This window comes from Eubalaena glacialis, chromosome 5 (assembly GCF_028564815.1).
Source record: "Eubalaena glacialis isolate mEubGla1 chromosome 5, mEubGla1.1.hap2.+ XY, whole genome shotgun sequence".
NCBI classification, from domain to species: Eukaryota; Metazoa; Chordata; class Mammalia; order Artiodactyla; family Balaenidae; genus Eubalaena; species Eubalaena glacialis.
Genome location: NC_083720.1, coordinates 69,096,697 through 69,120,731, shown reverse-complemented (window position 1 = coordinate 69,120,731; position 24,035 = coordinate 69,096,697). Strand labels below are relative to the sequence as shown.

Here is a 24,035-nt window from a genome sequence, read left to right as displayed (position 1 = left end):
CCAAATGGTGTTTTTATTCATCTTTTTCACCCAAGCGTTCTCTTACATAAAATAATTCTTTTTCTCTTCTTTTTCATCGATTAACTGCTTTGCCTTCTCAAAAACAAACAAACAAACCAAAAAAACTAAAAGCAAAACAGACAAAAAAACCTTGGATGAAAGAGGATTCATTCATCTATTCACTCAACAAATAATTATTGAGTGCCCATTATTTTCCAATTCCTGTTCTAGGCACTAGAGGTAAAGAACAGAACAAAATAGACAAGAATCTGTGTCCACGTGGAGTTCATATCTTACTGGGGAGATCCCCCGCAAACTGTCCCAGGAGCAGAACCCGCATTGGTGCAGGTAGCCTTATTAAATCCAAGTCTCATACCAGCTATTGCCATATTTCACTTGCTTCTGCTGCCTTTGGCCAGCTCCTCATGTTTGAGACCACTGACAAGTCTTCATCAGCGAATCAGGTCCCCTCAGGTTCCCCGAGCAATTTTCACTTAGATGGAACATATGCTAGAATTCTTGGGCCAGAAAACTTGAAATTTGATTTGCTGACACCGTTTCTGATGACCCAGCTGCAGATGCTAAGCCTCTTTCCTCTTTATAACTGGGGTAACTGCTGAAAACTGGGGCCTGAATTACAAAGACCAGGGTGATGAATTATGCAGCACCCAAGTAACAGCAAATTAGAACTTAGTAGGAGCTGTCTGGTTTCTCTCCGAAGTTATTGCCAATTTTCCCATCTTCCACAATGCCACACTAGCATAAGATCCAAGTGTTAAAATTCAGTCTGTTTCCTGGACAGACTGAATGTTGCCTACCTCCCAGTAAACTTCTCATCTGGGCCTTGGGTCCTGCCACATTTGATCAGATTTCCCAGATACCTACATGCCACTTAATTTGAGAGTGATGGCCGCATAGATTCATGGTTAAGATTATGGAGTCAGGCTCATTAAAATCATGAATCAAACACTATCTGTAAGGTCTGGAGCAAGTGATTTAATCCTCTGTGCCTCCATTCTCTTGTAAAATGGGATAATAATATCTGTAAAACAGGGATAATAATAGAACCCACCTTGCAGAGTTATTGTAAGGTTTCAATAACTTAATACATATAATACCAAGAATATTACTTGCTACTTAGTAAGGACTCCAATGTTTCCTACCTCAGGAATATTAAACTCCTGTTTCATTGCCAAAAGCAATGAATGAAGGTTTGGATCTGAATCTCGTCTTTTATCTACTTTTCCTGGTTCTTCCAACTGCTTCTCCAAGGCCAGTCTCTTTGCCTGGGTGAGTTTGCCTTAAACCCCAGGCCCCTCACAGGCAGAGTTCAGGGCTTTCTGGATGGCTGCAAATTCTCTACCAGTTTGTTATATGGACAAAGCAGCCTGACAGAGTTATAACACCTTACAAATCCTATGAATGGTAGAAGCCAGTACCGTACTATTGTATATATTTCAACATTAAGAATAGTTTTAAATGTTTCTGGCTTATTTATGTCATCTGTAGAATTGAGACAGACTTAATGAAGAGCATAAAATCCTCTTTCAAACTTCTTTGAGCTGAGAGAAAGAGAGAGGTTATGTTAATATATAGCATGGCAGTGTTAATCAAGTTGCAGAATTAAGAAATTATAGACTCAAAAGAATAAAGTCCATGAATAGCTAAGTCAATCGTCAACCTTTAAAAAGAAGAGTAATGAGGGACATTCACTTTATAAGACTCTAAAAGATGCTTTTAAATCACAGAAATAACAACAGTAAGATACTGATACAACAGGAACAAATAGAGCAATGGAACGGATTAGAAAGCTCAGACAAAGACCCAGGTACATATGGGGATTTACTATAATAAAAAATTGGCACAATAAAGCAATAAAAAAATAATAGATTATTTAATAGATGATGTTGGAAAGCTAACTCACCAAAATGGAAATGATTCTACATGAATGAAAGAACTAGATGTGAAAAATTATAGTTAATAGAAGAAAATGTTAATAGATGAAAATGTAGTTAATAGAAGAAAATGTAGGATAATATCTTTGTGACCTTAAGATGGAAGGATACTTCATAAGTAAAAGTTCAAAAGCACAAAAATAAGGAAAAATAGTGGGTTTGATTATATCAAAAGATTTCTGTTGGATGAAGGACACCAAGAAAGAAGCTAAAAAGAGGGAAGGAAATATTGACAATGGCTAAAACCAACAAAAAGCTAATATCTAGAATATAGAAGGATTTTCTGATAATCAACAACAACAACAAAAAAGACAATTCCAAGACTTTTCATGGGCAAGGATAAGAATACACAACTTACAGAAGAAGAAATTTAAAAATTTAACAAGCATACAAGGAAATGCCCAAACTCAATGGTTATCAGAAAAACATTAATTAAAATGATAAGGCAATATCTCTCTATACCTACTACCCTGGCAAAAATTAGAGAACAGAAAATTGGAGAACAATGTAAAACATTGCCAGGAAGGTGGAAACATACGAAACCTCTTTCTCTACAGGAGGGAGTGTTGGATGCTGCAAGCATCATAGAGAGCCATCTGGCACTACCTGAAAAACTGGGGATATGCATAAGCTATTACCCAGCGATTCCTACTCTCAGAGAAATCCACAAGCAAACATGGTCAAGGTTGCTCCTTGCAGCACTGTTTGTTTGAGGGAGAAGTTAGAGGACATCAGTGGAAAAAATGAGTAGATAAAAAATACTGGGTGGGCTCCATGCAGCTGCATTGTCCAAAATAGGAGCCATCAGTCAGATATGGTTAATTATTTTATTTATTTTAAAATTTGTATTTAATTTTACTTGATTTGAATTTAAACTTAAATCAAGTAAAGTTAAATAAAATTAAAAATTCAGTTCTTCAGTCACACTAGCTACATTTTAAGCCCTCAATAGCCACATGCAGCCAGTGACTACTATTTTGGATAGTACAGATATAAAACAGTTCCATCATCAAAGAAAGTTCTATTCAACAGTGCTGTTGTGGGAAAGTACACAGCAGTTAGAAGAAATGGATTAAAGGTTCGCATAGCAATATAGATGGTTCTTAAAAGCATAGTGCCTAAGAAAATCATTTGAAACACAATTAGGTACATTACATGACATCATTTGTAAGAGTAAAAATGTGCAGAGAAAATAATAATACATATTAACCAAGTTAAATCACTTAAATAAAAGATACATATTAACCCAAATTGATGGTTTCATGGAGTTGGACTAGAGTACAGGGACAAAAGGAAAGAAATGAACCCACCCATACAGATTTTAGAGCTGAGAGGAATTTTAGATTATCAGGTACACACCCTCATTGTGGTTGTCTTTCTCGGTAAAATTACTATATGAATAAAACATGATTCCTAACACCAAGGAGTATATAGTTCATTTGGGACATGAATTAAATACCCAAAGACAAGTAATACAAAAATTAAAAGACTTTGATAAGCACCTAAGAAAAAGAGGGATACAGGAATGCAAAGGTGTGAGAGATCAGGAATGATGTGGGGAAGAGGTGATACTGCAGATGGGCCTTGAAGATGGTGAAGGGGAATGAGGAAATGGAACAATAGCAGGCTGGCACGAAGGAATGGTAGTAAAAAACCATGAAGTGGAAGGAATGGTAGAGAATCAGAAATGAGGTCAGCAAAGGAGACTGGACCAAAAAGAGCTGGCGTGGCACAATAGATACCATGTAACCATATTGCATAGTTCACCTGGGAAAGTCTGGGTTCAGGTTCATTGCCCCAGAATAATTATTAATGCACCCTTTTCACTCTCAAGGTGTCCCAGTTTACACTATAAAATATATATATATATTTTATCCTACATATAGAGAGAAGTAGGCTGATAAAATAGTGGAGCAGAGAGGTATTAAGGGCTTCCTGGTTGCATATTGATTTGATACATTATATATTTGAATAAGTATTTCTCAGATGTTGTCATTATAAATACAGGAACAAAATTAAAAGGTGCACTTTGGAGAAATAACTTTTTCTGTAATCTTTAGAAATGATGAGCTGGTCTGTAGGAAAAATAAAATAATTTAAATAAAAAATTTTATATGTGCTTCAGGATAACGGCCTGACATGAAACATCTCTATAACAGAGAATGAGGCTCTAATAAAGCCGACTGGAATTTTCACCTAATACTACGAGGTTGTTAGCCACTAACACTAAAGTCACTCTAGCTGGAGCAAACCTCACGGTAGGTGGTAGCAAATTAAAACCGCCACAGGTGTCCTGTTACATATTTGTAAGAACACAGGGAAAAATTCAATTAGGAAAACTCAATTACAATCAGAGTGTGTTGAATGTTTTGATTACTAAAAATAAGTTGCTAAAAGCACAATTACCTCAATTTTGGTTAAGAGGTCTTGCAGTTCTCCTGATTCATTCATTGACAAAATTTTCTCAGCACCCTATTAACAAGAGAGGGTAGGGGAGAAAGAAAATCCATTTTGTTAGTATTTGAGAAAACAAAGTTCTAGCCAGGAAAGTTTAACCCACAAAATACTGAACAGGATTTTTGCCTTCAGATCTAAGTAAACTCAGAACCAGGAGGCCAAAGAGGAGAGGCAATTTCTCTTTCCTTTCACATACTCTCCCATCTAGTAAGGCTAATTGTGGGCAAAAGGAGGACTGCCAGCAGGTGAGCACTGGGAAGTCCATGCCTGTCAGATGAAGTCCAGAGATGGAAGGTTCCAGCACACCCTTCAGAGCTGTTCAGGGAGCCTAAGCCAGCACCTGGGAAAGGAAGCCTCTGAGCAAATCCCCAGCCTGGGCTGCCTCTGCCCTATTCCAGGCAGTCCTGGACATGCCCTCCTCAGAATCCTTAGAATCCAAGTCCTTAAGGACATGCCCTCCTTAATGCTATTAAGATAACAGCAGCTAATAATAATGATAATAATAATAAAATTAATAACCACCCACAGTAATTAAGCACATATTAGGAGCTAGGCATCCAACATCATCTAATTTGATGTGCTAGGCTCACTTAATGGTAGAAATTGAGCCTCAGTGAGATTAAATAACAATTGTAAGGTCACCCAGAGAGAAAGCAGAGTGGGAATTTGAACACAGACAGGGGAATTACTCCAGAGTCAATGGAGTAAAACTCTACTTAAAAATGAGAACTTTACCTAAAAACGCAAGAGGGAGGAGATATGGGAATATATGTATACGTATAGCTGATTCACTTTGTTATAAAGCAGAAACTAACACACCATTCTAATGCAATTATACTCCAATAAAGATGTTTAAAAAAAAAAAACTTTACTGTGAAAATGAGAACTGGGATGATGTACGCACTTTCCAACAAACTAATGTTTCTTTGAACTACCCCATTTCCTTTCCTTTCCAGCCTCTTCTTACCTTCTCCCACTCTACTTCTCAACTTGCAGCTATAGAGGCCATAGAAGGAAGAAGTTATTCTTTCTTTTTTTTTTTTTTTTTTTTTTTAAAGAAAACAGACATTTATTTTTCACAGTTCTAGAGGCCGGAAGTCCAAGATTAGGGTGCCAGCATGGTCTGGTTCTTTTTTTTTTTTTTTTTCTTCAACATCTTTATTGAGGTATAATTGCTTTACAGTGGTATGTAAGTTTCTACTGTATAACAAAGTGAATCAGCTATAGGTATACATATATCCCCATATCTCCTCCCTCTTGCGTCTCCCTCCCAAACTCCCTATCTCACCCCTCTAGGTGGTCACAAAGCACCAAGCTGATCTCTCTGTGTTATGCGGCTGCTTCCCACTAGCTATCTATTTTACATTTGGTAGTGTATATATGTCCATGCCACTCTCTCACTTCGTCCCAGCTTACCCTTCCCCCTCCCCGTGTGCTCAAGTCCATTCTCTGTGTCTGTGTCTTTATTCCTGTCCTGCCCCTAGGTTCTTCAGAAACTTTTTTTTTTTTAGATGCCATATATATGTGTTAACATACGGTATTTGTTTTTCTCTTTCTGACTTAATTCACTCTGTATTACAGACTCTAGGTCCATCCACCTCACTACAAATAAATCAATTCCGTTTCTTTTTATGGCTGAGTAATATTCCATTGTATATATGTGTCACATCTTCTTTATCCATTCATCTGTCGATGGACACTTAGGTTGCTTCCATGTCCTGGCTATTGTAAACAGAGCTGCAATGAACATTGTGGTACATGACTCTTTTTGAATTATGGTTTTCTCAGGGTATATGCCCAGTAGTGGGAATGCTGGGTAATATGGCAGTTCTATTTTTAGTTTTTTAAGGAACCTCCATACTGTTCTCCATAGTGGCTGTATCAATTTACATACCCACCAACAGTGCAGGAGGGTTCCCTTTTCTCCGCACCCTCTCCAGCATTTATTGTTTGTAGATTTTTTGATGATGGCCATTCTGACCAGTGTGAGGTGATACCTCACTGTAGTTTTGATTTGCATTTCTCTAATGATTAGTGATGTTGAGCATCCTTTCATATGATTGTTGGCAATCTGTATATCTTCTTTGGAGAAATGGCTATTTAGGTCTTCTGCCCATTTTTGGATTGGATTGTTTATTTTTTTTGATATTGAGCAGCATAAGCTGCTTGTATATTTTGGAGATTAATCCTTTGTCAGTTGCTTTGTTTGCAAATATTTTCTCCCATTCTGAGGGTTGTCTTTTCGTCTTGTTTGTGCTTTCCTTTGCTGTGCAAACTTTTAAGTTTCATTAGGTCCCATTTGTTTATTTTTGTTTTTATTTGCATCACTCTAGGAGGTGGGTAAAAAAGGGTCTTACTGTGATTTATGTCATAGAGTGTTCTTCCTAAGTTTTCCTCTAAGAGTTTTATAGTGTCCGGCCTTACATTTAGGTCTTTAATCCATTTTGAGTTTACTTCTGTGTATGGTGTTAGGGAGTGTTCTAATTTCATTCTTTTACATGTAGCTGTCCAGTTTTCCCAGCACCACTTATTGAAGAGGCTGTCTTTCTCCATTGTACGTTCTTGCCTCCTTTGTTGTAAATTAGGTGGACTATAGGTGCATGGGTTTATCTCTGGGCTTTCTATCCTGTTCCATTGATCTATATTTCTGTTTTTCTGCCAGTACCATACTGTCTTGATTACTGTAGCTTTGTAGTATAGTCTGAATCCGGGAGCCTGATTACTCCAGCTCTGTTTTACTTTCTCAAGAATTGCTTTGGCTATTCGGGGTCTTTTATTTTTCCATACAAATTGTGAAATTTTTTGTTCTAGTTCTGTGAAAAATGCCACTGGTAGTCTGATAGGGATTGCATTGAATCTGTAGATTACTTTGGGTAGTACAGTCATTTTCACAATGTTGATTCTTCCAATCCAAGAACATGGTACATCTCTCCATCTGTTTGTATCATCTTTAATTTCTTTCATCAGTGTCTTATAATTTTCTGCATACAGGACTTTTGTCTCCGTAGGTAGGTTTATTCCTAGGTATTTTATTCTTTTTGTTGCAATGGTAAATGGGAGTGTTTCCTTAATTTCTCTTTCATATTTTTCATCACTAGTGTATAGGAATGCAAGAGATTTCTGTGCATTAATTTTGTATCCTGCTACTTTACCAAATTCATTGATTAGCTCTAGTAGTTTTCTGGTAGCATCTTTAGGATTCTCTATGTATAGTATCATGTCATCTGCAAAGAGTGACAGTTTTACTTCTTCTTTTCTGATATGGATTCCTTCTATTTCTTTTTCTTTTCTGATTTCTGTGGCTAAAACTTCCAAAACTACGTTGAATAATAGTGGTGAGAGTGGACAACCTTGTCTTTTTCCTGATCTTAGTGGAAATGGTTTCAGTTTTTCACCACTGAGAACGATGTTAGCTGTGGGTTTGTCATATATGGCCATTATTATGTTGAGGAAAGTTCCCTCTATGCCTACTTTCTGGAGGGTTTTTATCATAAATGGGTATTGAATTTTGTCAAAAGCTTTCTCTGCATCTATTGAGATGATCATACGGTTTTTATTGTTCAGTTTGTTAATATGGTGTATCACACTGATTGATTTGTGTATATTGAAGAATCCTTGCATTCCTGGGATAAACCCCACTTAATCATGGTGTATGATCCTTTTAATGTGCTGTTGGAATCTTTTTCCTAGTATTCTGTTGAGGATTTTTGCATCTATGTTCATCAGTGACATTGGGCTGTAGTATTCTTTCTTTCTGACATCTTTGTCTGGTTTTGGTATCAGGGTGATGGTGGCCTCGTAGAATGAGTTTGGGAGTGTTCCTCCCTCTACTATATTTTGGAAGAGTTTGAGAAGGATAGGTGTTAGATCTTCTCTAAATGTTTGATAGAATTTTCCTGTGAAGCCATCTGGTCCAGGGTTTTTGTTTGTTGGAAGATTTTTAATCACAGTTTCAATTTCAGTGCTTGTGATTGGTCTGTTTATATTTTCTATTTCTTCCTGGTTCAGCCTCGGAAGGTTGTGCTTGTCTAAGAATTTGTCCATTTTTTCCAGATTGTCCATTTTATTGGCATAGAGTTGTTTGTAGTAATCTCTCATGATCCTTTGTATTTCTGCAGGGTCATTTGGTACTTTTTCATTTCTAATTCTATTGATTTGAGGCTTATCCTTTATTTTCTTGATGAGTCTGGCTAATGGTTTATCAATTTTGTTTATCTTCTCAAAGAACCAGCTTTTAGTTTTATGGATCTTTGCCATTGTTTCCTTCCTTCCTTTTTCATTTATTTCTGATCTGATCTTTATGATTTCTTTCCTTCTGCTAACTTAGGGGTTTTTTTATTCTTCTTTCTCTAAATGCTTTTGGTTTAAGGTTAGGTAACTTATTTGAGATTTTTCTTGTTTCTTGATGTAGGATTGTATTGCTATAAACTTCGCTCTTAGAACTGTTTTTGCTGCATCCCATAGGTTTTGGGTCGTCGTGTTTTCATTGTCATTTGTTTCTAGGTATTTTTTGATTTCCTCTTTGATTTCTTCAGTGATCTCTTTGTTCTTTAGTAGTGTATTGTTTAGCCTCCATGTGTTTGTATTCTTTACATATTTTTTTCCTATAATTGATATCTAGTCTTATAGTATTGTGAACAGAAAAGATACTTGATACGATTTCAATTTTCTTAAACATACCAAGGCTTGATTTGTGTCCCAGATATGATCTATCCTGGAGAATGTTCCATGAGCACTTGAGAAGAAAGTGTATTCTGTTGTTTTTGGATGGAATGGCCTATAAATATCAATTAAGTTCACCTTGTTTAATGTGTCATTTAAAGCTTGTGTTTCCTTATTTATTTTCATTTTGGATGATCTGTCCATTGGTGAAAGTGGGATGTTAAAGTCCCCTACTATTACTGTGTTACTGTCGATTTCCCCTTTTATGGCTGTTAGCATTTGCCTTATGCATTGAGGTGCTCCTATGTTGGGTGCATAAATATTTACAATTGTTATATCTTCTTCTTGGATTGATCCCTTGATCATTATGTAGTGTCCTTCTTTGTCTCTTGTAATAGACTTTATTTTAAAGTCTATTTTGTCTGATATGAGAATTGCTACTCCAGCTTACTTTTGAATTCCATTTGCATGGAATATCTTTTTTCATTCCCTCACTTTCAGTCTGTATGTGTCCCTAGGTCTGATGTGGGTCTCTTGCAGACAACATATATACGGGTCTTGTTTTTGTATCCATTCAGCCAGTCTATGTCTTTTGGTTGGAACATTTAATCCATTTACATTTAAGGTAATTATTGATATGTATGTTCCTATTACCATTTTATTAATTGTTTTGGGTTTGTTACTGTAGGTCTTTTCCTTCTCTTATGTTTCCTGCCTAGAGAAGTTCCTTTAGCATTTGTTGTAAACCTGGTTTGGTGGTGCTGAATTCTCTTAGCTTTTGCTTGTCTGTAAAGGTTTTAATTTCTCCATCGAATTTCAATGAGATCTTTGCTGGGTAGAGTAATCTTGGTTGTAGGTTTTTGCCTTTCATCACTTTAAATATGTCCTGCCACTCCCTTTAGGCTTGCAGAGTTTCTGCTGAAAGATCAGCTGTTAACTTTATGGGGGTTCCCTTGTATGTTATTTGTTGCTTTTCCCTTGCTGCTTTTAATATTTTTTCTTTGTATTTAATTTTTGATAGTCTGATTAATATGTGTCTTGGCAAGTTTCTCTTTGGATTTATCCTGTATGGGACTCTCTGCACTTCCTGGACTTGATTGACTATTTCCTTTCCCATATTAGGGAAGTTTTCAACTATAATCTCTTCAAATATTTTCTCAGTCCCTTTCTTTTTCTATTTTTCTTCTGGGACCCCTATAATTCGAATGTTGGTGCATTTAATGTTGCCCCAGACGTCTCTGAGACTGTCCTCAATTCTTTTCATTCTTTTTTTTTATTCTGCTCTGTGGTAGTTATTTCCACTATTTTATCTTCCAGGTCACTTATCCTTTCTTCTGCCTCAGTTATTCTGCTATTGACTCCTTCTAGAGAATTTTTAATTTCATTTATTGTGTTTCTCGTCATTGTTTGTTTGCTCTTTAGTTCTTCTAGGTCCTTGCTAAACGTTTCTTGTATTTTCTCCATTCTATTTCCAAGATTTTGGATCCTCTTTACTATCATTACTCTGAATTCTTTTTCTGATAGACTGCCTATTTCCTCTTCATGTGTTTGGTCTGGTGCGTTTTTACCTTGCTCCTTCATCTGCTGTATATTTCTCTGTCTTCTCATTTTGCTTACCTTACTGTGTTTGGGGTCTCCTTTTCACAGGCTGCAGGTTTGTAGTTCCCGTTGTTTTTGGTGTCTGCCCCCAGTGGGTAAGATTGATTCAGTGGGTTGTGTAGGCTTCCTGGTGAGAGGACGAGTGCCTGTCTTCTGGTGGATGAGGCTGGATCTTGTCTTTCTGGTGGGCAGGACCACGTCCGGTGGTGTGTTTTGGGGTGTCTGTGAACTTAATATGATTTTAGGCACCCTGTCTGCTAATGGGTGGGGTTGTGTTCCTGTCTTACTAGTTCTTTGGCATAGGGTGTCCAGCACTGTAGCTTGCTGGTTGTTGAGTGGAGCTGGGTCTTAGCATTGAGATGGAGATCTCTGGGAGAGCTTTCGCCATTTGATATTGCATGGGGCTGGGAGGTGTCTGGTGGACCAATGTCCTAAACCCAGCTCTCCCACCTCAGAGTCTCAGGCCTGACATCTGGCCGAAGCACCAAGACCCTGTCAGCCACACGGCTTAGGCTTATAAAAATGCATCAAGCATCCACTGCATAGAAGTCTGATTTTCTCCTGTTGTAATTCACTTTTCAGTCCTTGCAGATTGGCTGTATTAGGTCACTCATCTGACGCTCAGCAAGGCTGCTCACCACTCCAGTCAGCAGCTCATTTCCCCAAAGTTATTATTTCTAATCAAAGGCAGAGACCACCTCTGCCTTTTTAACATCATATCCCTGGCAAAGAATAGGTGTGGAATCCATTTTTGATCAATCAACAATACAAATAGAAATATCATCACATAAAAAATACTTCTTGGATTTCTCTTTGTGCTGGGTAGGGTGGAAAACACAAGGACTCATTTAAAAAATAAAAAGGCCCTAGTGTTAGGAGATTACAATATGTTTTTATGTAAACACACAACCAAGTAACCCACAATGTAGAATGGGAAATAACTGCCAAATGTTAATGATGCAGAAAAGATAAGCCAGGAGATCACAGCAGGGAGGAAAAAAGATCTGCTTATGGAAAAGACTTTCTGAGGTTGGTAGCATTTGATCTGGACCTTGAAGATTAAGTGAGGTTTCTAAGACAGGGTAGGCAAGTCTGGCAGAGATGTACAGGAGCCTTTAGTTCTGGGTTTCATTTACTTCAGTTTATTTTACATAACTCAGATCATCTTAATCACCATCAGGAATGTCAACTTGATATATTAACAAAGTACAATGAATGAATACACAGGGTTACAGAGAACACATGTAGCCCTATGAGGCAAGTTATATTCTTTCATTTGTCGGTGGTTTTGCCAGGAATACAGACATGAGAACAAAGTAAGGCAAGTACCAAAACAAAACATTAAAGCCTAAAGCGCAATAACTGGTAATATTTTACTTTTGCTACATTCCATTTCTTTTATGAGTTAGCTAAGCTAAAATGGGAGAAGCCTCAGGGAATTTGGTACGTGAACTAAGCAGTAAGGAGAATATGTGACTCATTTTTCTTCAAAGAAAATGTACCCCAGTGACTCCAAAGAATATGAATGTACCAGCGCAGCTATCATACATCTGCTTCCCAGATCTTTTCTTACCTTAGCAGGGTGCCTTAGTCCACTGTTTAGAATACCATGCACAGGCCAGGAAAGGACTATCACACTACCCCTAGATATATGAAATTTGTTCTCCTCAGCCAAATCATTCCAGCACCATCAGTACTATGGGAGCAGATTCCATGTTTCAGGAGAAACTCAGGCTCTGCTCACATCAAGCAATGTAACTAAAGGCCTGAGAGTCGATGCTCTTGGAGACACCTGGGTGCCGAGTGCACAGGTGGTGGACCAAGTGCTTAAGATGGGAAAAAACTCTGCTCCGTAACAAAGAACTGGGAGCTGAGTATCTCCATCCCTCTCACTGTGGCTACTCAATGTGGCCTCCACCCGCAGGTCCACGTGGCCGGCCCTCAGCTGGTTTCCTTGGGAGGAGCCCTCTGGTCCCTGTGCTACGTACTGAGCAGATACAATAGGCAAAATCCCTTGCTTCTCCATGGGGATCCACATCCCCACCCTTCACCTGATCTTGTCCTTGCTGAACCTAAGTGTGAGATCCTACAGGGAGGACAAGGAAATCAGATGGTGTCCTCTCTGCTCTTGGGGAGAAGCAACAGGATGGGGATCTCAGCCTCGTCGGCAAGTTTTAGGGAAAACTTAGATTCCTCCCGTCCTGAGACTTGAGACGTTTACCAGGGTAACTCCCAACCGGACCTGTCTGCACTGCATTCACATATTCTGAAGATCTTATTCCCTGCAGTTTTCTATCAAAAGCTTTCCAATTATTACTTGGCCTAGAATGAAACTCTTGTGTCCACAAAAGGGAGTATATTTCCTTAAGTATCGACATTCTTAGGAAATAATATTTTCCTGGCTGGTATTTGGCTAAGAATGTCACATATGAGTTTGTTACTTTTAAAATATAACTCCACATCCAATTCCATGCAAGTGGAAATGAATTAATCATTCTATTACTTGGCACAGTTTACCAAGACTGACAAGATATCTATGGAAATATTTCTAGTATATTTTTCAATTAATTTAGAATCATTTTTTTCTGAAAATTAATACCTTCCTGAAAATAATGATAATAGTGATGTGTTAAGTGGTTTACAGACATTGGCTCTTTTAATCATCAGTGAGAATAAAGTATTATAATTACAATTTTTGAAATGAAAAAACTACATTTCTCCAAAGAAGACATACAGATGGCCAACAAACACATGAAAAGATGCTCAACATCACTAATTATTAAAGAAATGCAAATCAAAACTACAACGAGGTATCACCTCAAACCAGTCAGAATGGCCATCATCAAAAAATCTACAAACAAAAAATGCTGGAGAGGGTGTGGAGAAAAGGGAACCCCCATGCACTGCTGGTGGGAATGTAAATTGACACAGCCACTATGGAGAACTGTATGGAGATTCCTTAAAAAACTAAAAATAAAACTGCCATATGACCCAGAAATCCCACTACTGGGCATATACTCAGAGAAAACCATAAATCAAAAAGACACATGCACCCCAGTGTTCATTGCAGCACTATTTACAATAGCCAGGTCATGGAAGCAACCCTAAATGTCCATCAAGAGAGGAATGGATAAGAAGATGTGGTGTATATATATATATATATATATATATATATATATATATATATATGATGTGGAATATATATATTCTATATATACAATGGAATATTATTCGGCCATAAAAAGGAATGAAACTGGGTCACTTGTAGAGACATGGATGGACCTAGAGACTGTCAAACAGAGTGAAGTAAGTCAGAAAGAGAAAAACAAATATCGTATATTAACGCATATGTGTGGAATCTGAAAAAAATTGGTACAGAGGATCTTGTTTACAAAGCAGAAATAGAGACACAGATGTAGAGAACAAACATATGGATACCAAGGGGGAAGGTGGGGGGTGGGATGAATTGGGAGATTGGGATTGACATATATACTATTGATACTATTTATAAAATAGATAACTAATGAGAACCTACTGTATAGCACAGGGAACTCTACTCAGTGCTCTGTGGTGACCTAAATGAGAAGGAAATCCAAAAAAGAGGGGATATATGTATATGTATAGCTGATTCCCTTTGCTGGCAGTATAAACTAACACAATATTGTAAAGCAACTATATCCAATAAAAATTTTAAAAAAAAAGAAAAGAAAAGAAAAAACTAAAATTTGAAGAGAATAAGGAAGGTACCCCAGGCCTTTCAGTTGATCAATACAAGGCCTGGACAGATCTTGAATTCAGGTCACGCTGACTCCAAAACCCACACTCTTTCCATTGTGCCAGCATGCTGCCTGCTCACTGATACAACATAACTGTATTAGTGGGAAAATGATAACTCCTCGTCTGGGGAACATGACAATCTGTGGGTAGAGCTCTCTGCTGACTAGGTGCCCAAGAAGGTCAAGCGAATGAGAGATTTCACAGCAATGACTCCAAACAGAAAGAGAAGCTACAGCACATCCCAGTTCTTTTTTTTTTTTTATCTCAGCACCACGCATTATTCAGTTATTTCAATATGCCAAGAAAGGACCTATTTCATTAACCTTCAATACATGAAATTAGCTCTATTCTCAGTCACCAATTCCCACCTTAAAATTCTGAGCAGTGAGCTATGACATGTGAACAAGCCACTTTATTTTACATGTGACAAGCTTCTCGAAGATAAGACTGTTTACATAATCTTTCCTCATATATGTATTACCAAAGAAGAGACTCACACCTTTGGAGGAGACCGTATTACACAAAAGATCACACAAATAAATGTAAATTTATCTGTCATAAATACTACAAAAGAGACATTGACACAAGATGCTGTGAAAGCATATAATAAGGTGATTTTAACCTACTCAAGAAGGTTAGGGAAAGTTCTCTCCATAAAGTAATGATTAAGTTGTTGTCTTTAATGGTAGTTAACTGAGCACAGAAATAGAATGGAGGAAGGATATTAATTTCCAGGACAATAAGGTTACCAAACATTATACATACATGTCCCTTTGGGGTCACCATTTTCTCCAGTTCAAGATAAGAAAAGCTATATTCAGTGAAACTTTCCATGAGATTCTGTACTGTATTTTGATTTGGTGCCCTGGAGGAAATATAGGTAAGATACCAGGCCACAGCATAAGCAATATATTTTATTAATAAGCTGAAGAAAACAATAGATTGGTATAAACCAGCTTGGATTTAGCACACTCTTCCAGATCTCTGGAAAGAATTGCTAGGTCAAGAGTTTCCAAACACCATTATCAAAAAACCAAAATAAACAAATACAAACATCTAAGTATTTTTCTCTCAAATACAAAATTATGTAAAATTGCACATACAGATATTAGCTATCTCCATGCTGATATCCAGGCTTTAGAATTTTACATGGAAACCAGTATTTGAAATCAGGGCCTTGTTTCTGAGGGGCCTGGAAGAACAACAACAACAAAAATGTTCTCATTAACCAAAACCAAGCACGAATGTATATATACGTTATATATATGGGGGGTGTGTGTGTACATACATATACAGTATCTATATTATTATATTTTATTTTTTATTTACATTTAATCATATACCACTTCACCATACTGAAAAATCAGTTTGCAATAAAAGATCCAATTTACAATATAATAAATACTGAATAGGAATTCATTACATAGGAAACGTCCTATGTAAATCTCAAAATGATGCTATGATTGAGACTTAGGTTTGATTCTGAGCCCAGCTCCTCCACTGAAACAAAGCCTTTCTTAGCACAGTAGTCTAAATAATGCAATGCCTTACATGCAATTTTAGATGAATTGGCTAATATAGTAAATAATCCTTGCCTTTTTATTAACTATAAAAATATGGGGATTATGTATATGTATAGCTGATTTCCTTTGTTATAAAGCAGAAACTAACACACCATTGTAAAGCAATTATACTCCAATAAAGATGTTAAAAAAAAATTTTTTTTAATATATATATATATATATATAGTCTTCAGGTAAATGCCATCACAGAAATGGCTCTTGAACCAAACAGTACAGGTTTTCATCTCTTCTGCTGGCTTAAACCAGGTTCCTTTTCCCTCTCACTTAAATGCCTCCCTGCATTTATTTATCTCTATATATTTTATTATATCTTTGAGTGACTGGGATGAAACCTAAACTCCTTAGCACAGTCTACAAAGGCCTTCCTTATCTTTTTGGACCAACCTTTCCAGCCCTGTCCTGCAATATCATATGCTAATACTCTGAATTTCTCCCTTTCTCCTGGACACACCAGGTCCTTGCAAGAGACAATATGCCTTTGCACATGCTCCATCCTTTTGCCCAAAGCTTCTTCTATCCTCCCACCCTCTCCTGGAAAACTCCTATACATCCTTCCAGACCGAACTGAAATGTTACTTTCTCAATGAAATTTCTTTGATTTTCTAAGACAAAAATCAGTCCTTCCCTCCTCTGTGCTCTTAGACCACACTTTGCCCCACTGCACAGTGAGCCCAGTGGTGATTACAGGTACAACTTCTTCAAGGACCAGCACTTTGTGGGATGCACTATACACACTCAATAAATATTTGCTGTATTTATGTCTTCCACCTTTTTGTAGTAAATGCAGTATTAAATTCCAAATGGTCGTTTCTTATAATTGCCATTTAAAAAGGAAAATAAGCAAGGTCATGAATCAAAATGCTCCTTGGTGGAGGTAATCGTGCAAGGGACCAAGATAGAATGCCAGATACCTGGAGGAGTGAGAGCAATGAAGACAGTGTAAATGATTTCCCCTAATCATCACTTCTCTCAGCTGATGGAAAGTAAAGAACAAACCACTGGAGGTTGAACTCTGATGGAGACCAGGAGGCTATGACTGTCTAGTGCTGGCTGCTAAAGGATCCTTCTGCTATGTAATCAGGAGAGCAGGTGGCAGAGCTGGTGTTTAAGAAGCCCAGCCATTACGTAGCAGGATGCCTGCCTAAGGATATGTTCAATAAACATGTATTGCTGTGGCTGCCATGCGCCCCAGTATGGAAGGTTACATCAACCGTGGAGATGGGCCACCTGAGCCCAGCTGACAAAGGCAGGATTGACTTCAGGAATTAGCTCTGGATCTTCTCCAGCACATGAACAAACTCCACTGAGACCCTGGAATTCTACACCAAACCCTTAGGCCTGGAAACTGTTCAAAGCAACTGTAGCAATATCCCACCAGTGTCTTAAAAAACACAATAAAGGCTCCCGTGGATAATCTTATTCTAAAAAGCACAGTTTTCCTCTGTCCCTGGCAGGAAGAATTAAGTGTAAAATTAACTAAACTAGCTGATGTGTTTTGTGCAATTATATAATACAGATTTTTGGTGTTAGAAAATGCCTGGCAAAGACAGTGATTTTAGTTCTATGTAATTAAATTTTTCAGTGTAGTTATAAAGAACAACTTCCCATGGAGGCTAATCCTGATTTTTTTTAATAATAAAGCCATATTATCAAAACAGATGATCATGACAATATGTATTATTGACTTTCCTGTGGCAGAAGGCCATCTCTCCTTTTCCTTTAAAATTAATATCATATCATATAAAAATGATATCAAGTCACCAGGCTAAAAAAAAAAAGATAGTATTGAGGGTAGAGCAGAATAAGCCAGAAGACTATGTTATTTAATAGATTTAAGATTGTTGTCTACTGTGTAACAAAATTTTCTCTGCATAAATTGATTTTTAGAATGCAGTGATTAAGCTCACCAAGGTTTTTTTTTTTTTAACTGAGATATAATTGACATATAACATTTAACTAGTTTCAGGTGTACAGCATTATGATTTGATATTTGTATATATTGTGAAATGATCACCACAAGAAGTCTAGTTAACATCCATCACCACACATAGTTACAATTTTTTTCTTGTGATGAGAACTTTTAAGATCTACTCTCTCAGCAACTTTCAAATATGCAGTACAGTACTACTAACGACAGTTACCATGCCATACATTATATCCTGTGATTTATTTATTTTATAACTGGAAATTTGTACCTTTTGACCCCCTTCACCCATTTTACTCCCCCCCGCACTGCCCCTGCACCTTTGGCAATCATCGACATTCTCTGTATCTATGAGTTTGGGGGATTTTTTTTGGTTTTGTTTCATGCGTTTTTTTTTTTTTTTTAGATTGTACGTATAAGTAAGATCATACTGTATTTGTCTTTCTCTGTCTGACTTATTTCACTTAACATAATGCCATAAAGGACCATCCATGGTCCTTTTTTTCCTTTTATATTGTTGAACATATATATATATATACACATATAGGTATAAATATATCACATTTTCTTTAACCATTCACCCATTGATGGACACTTAGGTTGTTCTATATCTTGGCTATTGTAAATATTGCTGAAATGAACATTGGGGGTGCATATATCTTTTTGGGTTAGTGTTTTTGTTTTCTTCAGATAAACACCCAGGAGTGGAACTGCTGGATCATATGGTAGTTCTATTTTTCAGTTTTTGAGGAACCTCCATACTATTTTCCATAGTGGCTGCAGCAACTTACATTCCCACCAACAGTGCCCAAGGGTTTCCTTATCTTCACATCCTTGCCAACATTTGTTATTTCTTGTCTTTTTGATGACAGCCATTCTAACAGGTGTGAGGTGATATCTCATGATTCTGATTTGCATTTCCCTGATGATTACTAATGTTGAGTACCTTTTCATGTACCTATTGGCCATTTCTAAGTCTTCTTTGGAAAAATGTCCATTCAGATCCTCTGCCCATTTTTAATTGGACTATTTGTTTTTTCACTATTGAATCTGTAAGTTCTTTATATTTTGGATATTAACCCCTTATTAGATGTATGATTTGCAAATATTTCCTCCCATTCTGTAGGTTGACTTTTCATTTTGCTGATGGTTTCCTTTGCTGTGCAGAAGCTTTTTAGTCTGATGTAGTCCCACTTGTCTATTTTTGCAACCAAAGGTTTTTTGAATAAGACTCCAGATTAAATCCTAGTGCCTCCACTTACAAATTAATTTAACTTGGACAAAAACTCTTTTAAGACTCAGTTTCCTTATTTGTAAGTTGGGTATAAAAATGTGTACAGTGTTGTTAGAAAGATGACATGAGATGATATGAGTCTAGAACATTGTATGATACATGATAGGAGTTCAATAAATAGTAGTTGTTTATTTATTTATTATTATTATTATTATTATCGAACTCCCTGAGAACATTTATAACTTAGAATCAACTTCAAGCACTCAAAATTTGGTCCACAAACATTTTCCATCTAGAGTCAATAAATAATAAAAGGTAAATGCAAATCAACAAGAGTCTTACATTGTTTTGGGGTAATGTCACCATAAAGTGAAAGAGAATGTAATAAAAGGGGGGGGGCTCATGTAAAACATTGGGATGAAAGACTGAATTGTGTAACTTATTAAAAAGAAAAGGTGATACAACATTTGAGGACTTTCCAGACCATAAAAGTTCTCAGTTAAGTTGTAGAATGGCTAAAGTATTCTTTATTATGGGGGATTTAACTAGCTTTCGACTAGGACTCTAAAGAGTCAAAAGGGAAGGAGAGTTAGTGAAAAACACTGCCGAAGAAAATTGAGTTGATTATTTTTCTGGAACAACATGGATATTTAATCACTCAGCAGGAAAAATGTTTGAGGAAGATTCATATGGTGAGAGTTATTGAGAAACATAATTAGTTGATCAAAATGTCAATTAAAATTTCATAAATAGGAGGGAGCTCCTACTTGAATGGGACTTAATCCCAGATGGGATCCAAGGATGTTTAGACACAGATAGGTTACTAAAGACTCATCACTGAAGCTTATATATTCAATACAAATTACTTTATTTTGCATATTACTATCTTAGTAAAATTATCAAAAGATTGAGGCACCACCCCTACCTAGTTGCTACCTAGAAAGACTTCTCTGTAGTGAAGTTCATGTTCAGGAAGTAAAGTAGATATCCCATTTTTATAAAGGTCTACAATGCAAAAGAGTCATGGGGTTGTCTAATAATTTTGTTTGTTTAATTCATAAGAATAACCCAATGCATCTTTCAGGATCCCAGAAGGAAACTGGGGTGTCCAAAGAGTTTAATTGAAGGGCATTTAATGAAGGGCTCAACTACAGAAGCATGGACAGCATTAAGTAAACCAACAGGTTTGATGAAGCACCCAGGTGCTGGCAAAAACAGGAAGCTGTTACTACACTGGGGTCTAATGTTCATGAGGAAGGTGTTGTATTACAGAACCCAACAAAAGATGTAGCCATGGGAAAGCAGCCAAGAGGAACTCAGGGTCTGCTCAAACTGCACCTCAGAATGAAGGGACCAAAGAAAATAAATACCTCTGTATCCTGCCTCACTCAGATATCCTGCTCTAGCCTCCCTCTGACTGATGTCAGAGGACAAAGGCATTTGAGTGGTGCAGTCTGTAATGTTTGCCCAGGGCAGGCTGGAGAAGGGGAGAGAATGAATCTGGAAAAGACAACAGAAAGTAATGAACCCATCCAGCAATGAATCAGATGATTCCTTTCATTCTACTGGGGTTGATCCCTATTAGAGTCCATTTATTATGTGTCTTCAGAACAAGAGAATAAGGATGATGATAATCTTGCTTTAATTCTAAGGGGAAGGAAATCATATGGGTAACAGAGTATGTTGGGAAGGCTGTAGCTTTGGGTTTAAAATAGTGGGCTCAGCCACTGATTAAAATCTGTCTCTGCTACTTATTTGGTGTGTGAGCTTGGGCAGTTAACCCCTCCAAACCTCAGCTTTCTCAGCTATAAAATGAAGAGAAAAATATCTCTATCACGTAGGTTGTAAGAAATAAATGAGATAATGCCTGTTACGTCCTTAGCATTGTGCCAGGCCTTGGAAATGAGGATATTTGTTTCTTCTTGTTGTCGTTTTCAGCACACTAGTAGAAGAAATGGATTTTCCATTTAGTTTAATTCCAAAGATGTGTTTGGAAAGACTCATTTCAATTGCTTTCTTTTTTGAAATCAACTGCAGTGACCTTCTCATAGCGGAACTATCCTTCTTCTATATTAATAGTGTAGATAGAATACTAATTACCTCTGCTCCACTATCACCATCCATGCTCCATTCTCCTTTTTAGTTAGAAAATCCTCTGAGATTTCTTTGGGCAGAGAATATAGTGAAATCCTATTTTTCTCAGTCTCTGTGTGGTTAGGTGCAGCCAAATGACTGAGTCCTTGCCAGTGAGATGTGAGCAGAAGTAATGCATTCAGCTTCCAAGCCATACTCCTAATAGCAGGTAGATCATCCTATACTTACTGTCTTTTTTTACCTTTTAATAAGCTGGAAAAAAATGTGATGGAATTGAGCTTTTCTGAACCATGAAGTGAGGACTCACCCTGAAGGGAGGTGCAATAAGTTAGAAGAATCATTCTTGGAGAAGAGACAATCTCTACCCCTGCACCACCTCCAACTCAGACTTCTTTGAGAGACAAATAAATATCTACCTTGTTTACACCAATAACCTATGCATGATTCACATAGAGGATAGAAAAATAGATAGATACACAGACTTATAGAGATGTATAGGTACGTATGTATAAATATATATATGTATAGGTATATATGTGCATATATATATATATATAGAGAGAGAGAGAGAGAGAGAGAGAGAGATTTATGTGGAGATGAGACAGAGGTAGAGATGAAGAGATAGGATGAGGATGACATCAGAGAGAGTGAGTTGGAGGCCAACCCAAACTCTTGGGTACTGCCCAAAATTTCAGATTTTTTTTTAGCTACAAGATTTAGGAAAAAAGTAAAACAGAGTGACAATAATAACCTGGTCCAGCGAGATTTCCTTTAGCTATTTGTGGACTCTTTCCTCCATTTCTCCAGGGACTCTCCTTGACAGAACTATCTCCTGTTCCAGAAAAGCAAATCAAGGCACTAATTTTGTAGGCAGGTTCAAGAAGGATGAATAAACTCAGGTCTCTAAATCCGGATTGAGAATAAAGCTTGGTACTCCTTTATCATCTCCTTTTGTCCTGGCATCTGTGGCCTCCAAAGAAAGCGAGCTTGGCATTTTCTCAGAGTACAAGGCTTCTGTGATTCCTCTCTTGGCTGTTTCAGTGGGTAGGACAATGCCAGGAGGACAGTTCCTAAGGGTTGTGGAGGAAGGAGTGAGAGCAATGACACAGTAGCAGACCCTAGGAGAAGCCTCCTCTCTAAGGAGAAGCTTAATGAGCACCTACCATTAACCACGTGCTCTGCAAGCAGCACGCTTTTACTCTTCACTGCTTCCCTGCAAGTTGTCTTGTAAAATCCTTATTTTTAAAAATAGGGAAACTAAGACTCAAAGAAATTGTAAAAGTATTTTAAGAGTACTTGCTCAAAATCACCCCACAGCTAACAGCTGGCAAGGTCAAGATTGCAATCTAAGTCTACCTGGCTCTAAAGTCTATGCTTTTCTTCACCGAACTTCACTTTTTGTCATTTATAAATATATATATATGTTTTTAAAGTAATATCTACTTTTAAGGGACACTGTGAGAATATAGCATGATATTAACACACGTTAAGTCACTGTTTAATATAGAACATAGAAAGTGCTTAATAATAGTATCAGTTAATATTAATGATATACTTACCATTACTATTATTATTATACTAAAACACTATGATAGTAATATACATTTTGTCTAATGTTAAGTGATGGTAGATAATAAAGAACATAGATTTTAGACCTTGTCATTTCTTATGCCTCACAGAGTGTTTCGGCATTTCATTTATGCCCTCAGGGTAGGCAAACTTATGCTGTAAAGTTCTGACTTGTGTATCTCTATTTTCCTTCCTGTGAAGAACAAAAGCAAATAGATGGAAATAGAGGTCGTTTGTTAAAGGACATAGGCAGGTCTGTTTCAGGGACTCCAGAGAATAAATATATAGTCTCTTGTTTAAAGGGTGGGCTAATCCATGAAATGACCATTTATCTTCCATCCACTTAATAAGGCAAAGTACAGTCACAGATAAAAGGTAATACACTAAATACTAAAAAGATTTAAAAAACTAAGAAATGAAAGCATACCTAAAGCAGTAAAAGGTAAAATATAAAAGTAGATTCCAAGAATAAGTTTAATATAATCAATGAAAGCTAGATAAAACTAAGCAAATAAAAACTAGGGAAAAAATACTAGTGCAATAAAATATTATAACCAAAGTCACAGCAGACTAAGAAAATTAAGATTAAGAGAGCTCAGGAACATTCTAGAAATAAAACAGAAACTATTTGAAAATATAAAATTAACCAGTTAAGGCATTATAAAGTGTGAAAATAAAAGCCAAGGAGTTTTATTAGAATGTATAAATGTGGCTGCCTCTAAGACCTAAAGTGTAAACCCTCATATGGAAACTCTCCAGGCTTTTAAGGACATTTACTTAGATAGATTATTTCCCTGGCTTTATTCCTGCTCACCACCAATCTCTACTCCATGCAGAGATCAGAATAATCTTTTACAAAGTCAAAATGGTCACCTCATTTGCCATTCCCTTCATTAAAAACATTGAACACTTTTGCCTTCCATTTATACCAGTAGCCAGACCTCTTACCATGATCTATAGGATCCTGTGCAGCATGGCCCCATCTAACTCTCTAACCTACTTCACAGCCTCACCTCTGTCTCAAGCTCATGATCTTCCCATTGGGCTTTCTTTCCATTTTCTTACAGCTCCTAGAATATGCCAGCTCCTTCCTGCCTTAGAGCATCAGCATCTGCTTGAATATACAGAAGCTCTACAGTCAGAATTCACAGCTCCCAGGGTCCCTTTATGGTGGCCTCATT

At 37.1% G+C, this 24,035-nt stretch overlaps 1 protein-coding gene across 1 annotated transcript in view; it reads right to left on the bottom strand.

The window, feature by feature from the left end:
* Positions 1-24,035, bottom strand: part of GRXCR1 (glutaredoxin and cysteine rich domain containing 1) — a 332,675-nt gene that overhangs the window by 8,046 nt on the left and 300,594 nt on the right. Inside the window, exon 3 of the mRNA XM_061191345.1 lies at positions 4,362-4,427. Coding sequence (XP_061047328.1) covers positions 4,362-4,427 — 66 coding nt within the window. The remainder of the gene's footprint in view (positions 1-4,361; positions 4,428-24,035) is intronic.